The sequence below is a fragment of the Mustela lutreola genome, chromosome 3, assembly GCF_030435805.1.
Source record: "Mustela lutreola isolate mMusLut2 chromosome 3, mMusLut2.pri, whole genome shotgun sequence".
Lineage (NCBI taxonomy): Eukaryota > Metazoa > Chordata > Mammalia > Carnivora > Mustelidae > Mustela > Mustela lutreola.
In genome coordinates this window covers 177,728,620-177,734,619 of record NC_081292.1, presented here as the reverse complement: position 1 = coordinate 177,734,619, position 6,000 = coordinate 177,728,620, and the positions used below count along the sequence as shown (strand labels likewise).

Below are 6,000 nucleotides of genomic sequence, written 5' to 3'. Positions count from 1 at the left end.
TCTGTCTACACTTGACCAAAATCAAGTCAGTCACTGGGGACACGTTAACACTCACTACAAGAATAGGGTTTGGAATCAGACAGATTTAGGCCCAAATCCCCACACCCTAGTTAACTATTCATAGGCTCTTGAATAAGTTTTTGTATCATTAAGTCTGAGTTTTTTCATAGGATGTTGTGAAAGTCAAGAGGGCTTTAAAATCAGCATTAAATATCATCTGAACAACGGAGTGGTTGGTCTACATTTTCCACTTTTTACCTAGTTGCAAACCAAAGACCAAATTATTAATGAAAGTAAAAAACTTAATTCTTACACCATATTATTTGTCATACCTCCAATAACGCAGTACACATCTTAACTTCTGAAGCTGAATCCTTTAAAACTTCCTGCTAAGACACTTGGTGATCATGAAGTGCATTCGTCTGATACTTCCAGAGCGCCTACAACCACCACATGCCAGGCATTGTGCTGAGGCACTGAAGAAGTACAACTGCAGAAAAGAATTTTGAGACTTCAAATTTTAATTTTCCCACACTGCAAGAATTGAGTATAGTTTTGTGTTATTTGAACTGTACTGTTATCCAACTATTCAAATTTAACAATTTGTTATTAAAAAATATGCAAGATTGTTTTGAGCTCCTCCCATAAAATTACAAGGCCATGTCTGCTCCACTCATTCATTGGAGGATCAATTAAGGCCCTAGTATGAGGATCAGACACTTAAGTGACACCATTGCGAATTTGCTATCCCTAAAATTCACCAAGGACTTTTCAAGACTTTCCAGCTATTCAGGTTCTCCTGAGGGCTAGCTTCATGATCCATCTCTGCACCGTTCCCTGTTAGATTCACTGTCACTATTCCGTCTCCTCAAACTTCTAGCTAGATAATGGATTTGGTACAAGGCATGCAAAGGAGAAAATGTCTTTTAGAATTCAAGATTTGAATTTAAGTTCCATTTTAAGCATCTCTCCATGCAACCCACTCAAGTATGTAAAACTTGCACTAAGCTTCCAGAATAGCAGGGATTGCCTTCCATTTCCTTTCCTACCCAAAACTGATGACCAGTAAGATGAAGTATCTAAAGTTTCCATACCAAGATGCGTGGTGTACTAAGTTTAGTTTGTTAAGTAAGAGTAATTTTGCCATATCCTCAAACTTTCCTTCCTGTGAATGAGGTATGGAGTAAAATAATGAATTTATAAACAGAAAGTCACATCAAGTGACACCATCTCAGGTGTTAGAACAGAGTATCAAATGCAGGCCCAACCAGCTTGGCTGTGCCCTTTCCTAGCAGTACCCTTAGGCAACATTGACATAATCGACAATATCCATCTTATAAAGCTCATGTGAGGACTAATTAATGCACATGAAACACTCAGAACAATGTCTGGCACGTGGTAATAAGGACATAAATGTTGTTATTAACTATTTGCTTAACACTTTTATTTATCCCTGCTTTGGGGAATAGAAATAATTCATAATAATTTTGCTAACCTGAAATGTTTTAACGTTCATATCCATGGAATACAAAATACCTATTTACTATATGCACCATATAGTAAAATATATGATCTTCAATCTTCATTATCTAACAGTTTTCCTCCCCAAGTGGAGACAAACTAATAGCAGTAAAAGATAGCTTATATAAAATTAGGCTATAAAAATTGAGTCTCAAGTTACAGTAGATAGGCAAAAATAAAATCTGTGTACTACTCAGCTATTCAAAATAAGTATCTAAAAATGTAACAAAAATAGCATCATCTGGATTTAACATTTTGAAATTATTTTCCAAATTGAGGAACTAAATAATATTTAGAAACCCCAGATGATGCCAACGTACTAGTTTTCTGGGGATGCAGGCATCATCTTGAACTCACTCTGCTGGTCTCCCAAGCCTTTCTTGATACCTAACATACACACTGGGGGAATGGAATATCAACAGTGCTTTACTAGGACAAGGATTCTTATGGAGAAGGTCTATCAGCATCCTGGGGGTTTGGGAGCCGTACATGTCTAGGTATACAATGCTACAACAGGTGATTCTAATACATCCTTTGGAGAGACAGGTGTCCCTTCCCCCATCCCCTTTTAAAATTCACTGACATAAAGAATCCTTGTATTCACAACCACATTTTATTTTGTGAGGCTGTGTTCCCTAATTGCAATGAATTTTCAATCTTTAAATAATATAACTATATAACAATTCAAAATAAACACTGTCCTGGATTTGAAAATGATAGCAGAGAATACAACTTAACAAGTGAACAAAGATTACATCATTTTTGCAGTTAGAAAACTATGTATCCACCCTCGAAATTCTTCAAGTAAGTCATCAAAATTTATTCACATCAACAGGATTAAATGATTAGGATGTATTATTCTTTGAAATTAAGACATTAAAGAACTGAGAAAAACAGCATGAATGACCACTTGCTGAAAAGAAAGCAATGTCAACACGTACCATTACGAGCTTTATGAGCTAAAATAATAATTAAGAGTCAAAACGTGTAACTGTGTTAGGTGACCCATTTTTGTTTTTCACTGCAGTTATCATTCTCTGGCCATTCAACCCAACTGGAGTTCAGAAACGTGTTTCAATGTACTTATCAGCATTTAGAAGCATAAACATGAACCTGTACTCCCAAACCAGCATCTCAAAGCTCTAGATCTACCTCTGATTTGTACAACCATACTTGAGACAAAATATAAATTTAACTTTACTGATTTTTAGTGGTTTAAAGTAGCACTTAAATTTGCATTTATTGAAATTTCATATGTAGTTTTTACACCTTTCATATTTATTAACTCAACAATCTGAATTGTTCTATTTCCCAAGGTGTCATAATTATTTAACTGGGGACTGAGAGCAACGAAACAACTGTGCTACCTAAACTACCAGTATCTTCCTATAGACAAACACCCTCCCATTACAGAAATCCAATTATGAAATCACAAGGGTGGAACCCTTCGGCTCACCATTCTACACCTGCCCTACTAGTGCTCAAGTATGGTAAAAGTATCCTGAGAATAATGTTCATGATAGTTTTCATCTACATCTTAACTGCATCATGTACAAGTGGAAAATGTAGAGATTAAGAGCATAAGGCTTATAATTCTACAGTACAAATGGAGACAAAATTAAATGCAGTAAGAGAATATTTGCCAAGTTTAAAAGGAAAATTATAACCCAAGAGACGCATGGGGGAAAATATTTACGTGGAGCTTTTAATCCATTTTAGAATTCAGTTGTTGTAACTTGACCATAAATTTAAACAGAAACCATCTTCTGAGACATACATTCTAATATATGTATCAACAGTACTGATAGTCAGCCAAGAGCTGGTTATTTCAACTCATTAGTAACATTCCACTTTTCTATCCAACATCAACCTATAGTGGTTTGCCCCAATTACACGGCTGAAACACTGTCTTATGAAAAAAAAATGAAACCAAATTAAATAAAATTGAAGATAAAAATACTTTGAAGTTAAAGCAAACTATAATCCTTGGTGGATCAATCATGTAAAAAACATTGGTGAAAGTTGGAAGCACAGGATAACTGACATGAATCTTCAGCACAAAGTACATCTTTGAAAACATGAAACGATGACTCTTTGGAGGACAATAGCTAAATACCCAAGAATCATCAGGTTTGAAAAATATTGCTTAATCACTCCCCAAAACACAGCTGCAAGAACTGAAGATCTCGTTAAAAAATACCAAGGTAATCATATTTATTGCATCTTTAGAATGCATTTTAAACAGAAAATTAACAGTGCACCCCAGCTTCACCAAAATATATATTTAAGAGAGGGGCAACCTAAGAAAGATATTTATAAACAAAGTATCGGCTGTATGTGCTTTTCAAGGGTCTGAATTAAATACAACCAGCTGCCAACTTTGTGCTCTGACATACTTGAATTAGTGGGTGTGTGCATACTAAATCATTTATTTTTGTCTATAATAAATGAAATAAAAACACTGCCCTATACAATCCACTATTAGCAGTGAGTACAACAGCAAAAAATTATTATACAATTTATACATACTAAAATATTTTCTCTCTAGAGATAACGTAAAACAAAACCCAATCATGAGAGGACTTAATTTGGGAATCTCAAAATACAAGAGGGGAAAACCAAATCCGGAAGTGTATAGAGCCCAAAATAAAGGTTCCTGGTCATAAGGCTAGAAGATTAGTAAGTGCATATGGTAGAATAAAGCATGCTCATCAAATGTATGCTTGGGTCTGTGTATATTTATCAAACCTTTAAATTAAACAAGACTAGCTAAAGAAGTGTCTTAAGCAGAGCAAGATAACTGGGAACTGTGTCATTTCTTTTACCATTTTTGTTACCCAACTTATACAATGCGCAAAGTGCTAAGCAACACTACAAAAACACATTTACATCAACACTGAAGACCTGGGGAAATGAAATTCAACAATTTTATTTTAATGAGCTGTATTTTCTAAATTTTTGTTTTATTTTTTCCTGTTTTCATACAGTATTGAAAACAAAACGCGGCACATTCACATTTTCCCGAGGAACTGTAAAGATGATCTCTACAGGGATAAATGTTGTAAAGCCTGAAGCTCAATCAACTGATGTTGAAAACTCTCAAAGGGAGTAAAGGCTTGATCTGAATGGTCTAGAACATGTACTGTAATTTAATAGAAGAGATGGTCGTCTTAATATTTAATGATTTAAAAGAACTTCTCAGTCCATGCGGAAGAGTACAGTCCAAGAATAAATCAAATTTCTGAACGCATTTTATGCTACATATGTGTATACTTTGCGATCCTCAGGTGTTCGTGCCAAATACTCTCTCTCAATAAGTCCTTCAATACGTTTCTTAATAACAACTGGACTTGGTAAGAATCGAGCCTTCAATTGCTGAGTTACCTAAAAGAGAAAGTAAAAAAAAAACTAATTCCTACCAGAAAATTTTTAAAATGTATTAACACTTCCATATAAACACACAAAAATTCTTATCTTTGAAAAGAAGTGATGTGTCATTTTAAGATTCAGATCAAATTCTACTAATCAGATTACCAAATTCAAAAATTTAACTTTAAGAAGGTTTTATTTGAAAATGTAATATATGGGTTAGAACATGCCTCCTTCACATGAGAATATGAATGCTGAAGTGGGTTAGTAACTGAATTAGTTGGACTATATGAATGCATAGCACATTATGGTTTAACCATTCTGATGGTCTAAATGTACTAACCTCTCCGTTACTCCCAACTCACAGAATTTAGGAACCATGATGTATATAAGAGAACAGACTCTGGACCCCAGAGTCTCTAGATTCAAATCCTAGCTCTCCCATTTATGACCACTGGGCTCCTGAGAAAGTAAAGTCATTGCATATGCTAAATGAATTAATGGTGCTTCCTGGTCCTGGTAAATGCTACTGTTGTCATTCTTTTCTCCAGCTGTTGTCAGGATTCTAGGTATTGTGACACATCGGTAAAAATAAAATGGTAACTACAGCAGCAGCTGAAGTCTGTGCATTGTTTATCAGTCATTCTGTATTTATTTATTTATTCCGTGCTCTTAAACCTGCAAAGTGGGTTGTCTTCTACAAATGAGGAAAACAGCCAGACCGTAAGACTGACATGCATGCATTATTGTAAACAGAGCCAGGAGTCAGAGATGAGAACTAAACCTTCTGCCCGCAAAGATCGTTTTCCCCACTGACCCTTCGTGCCTCTCTTGCAGAACACCCATCCACCCAAAAGCCAGCTTTCCTTTTACTCCTATTGTAGAGTTCATTTCCCAGAGCCACAATGGATCAGCAATTCTTTGAAATGTGAACTTCAGTACTTCTGCCTCTAGCTAAAAATCTATCTTCCTTCTGGTATTATCCCTCCAGTATCAACAAACTTGTTCTCAACCCATATAAGATCTCTCATCCTCTGACCCTTTCTTCTAAGCTACTAACAATTTCTTCTGACCTACCTCCTTGATGGGGTCCAGACTGCAGGCAAGATC

General features: G+C 35.5%; 1 protein-coding gene across 2 annotated transcripts in view; it reads right to left on the bottom strand.

Moving 5' to 3' along the window:
* Positions 1-4,434: 4,434 nt before the first annotated feature.
* The window catches only part of CUL3 (cullin 3), a 90,910-nt gene continuing 89,344 nt past the window's right edge, over positions 4,435-6,000 (bottom strand). For both annotated transcript variants that reach the window (XM_059167894.1, XM_059167895.1), the window contains one exon: positions 4,435-4,905. In XM_059167894.1, the coding sequence (XP_059023877.1) occupies positions 4,774-4,905 (132 nt within the window). In that variant the 3' untranslated portion in view covers positions 4,435-4,773. The remainder of the gene's footprint in view (positions 4,906-6,000) is intronic.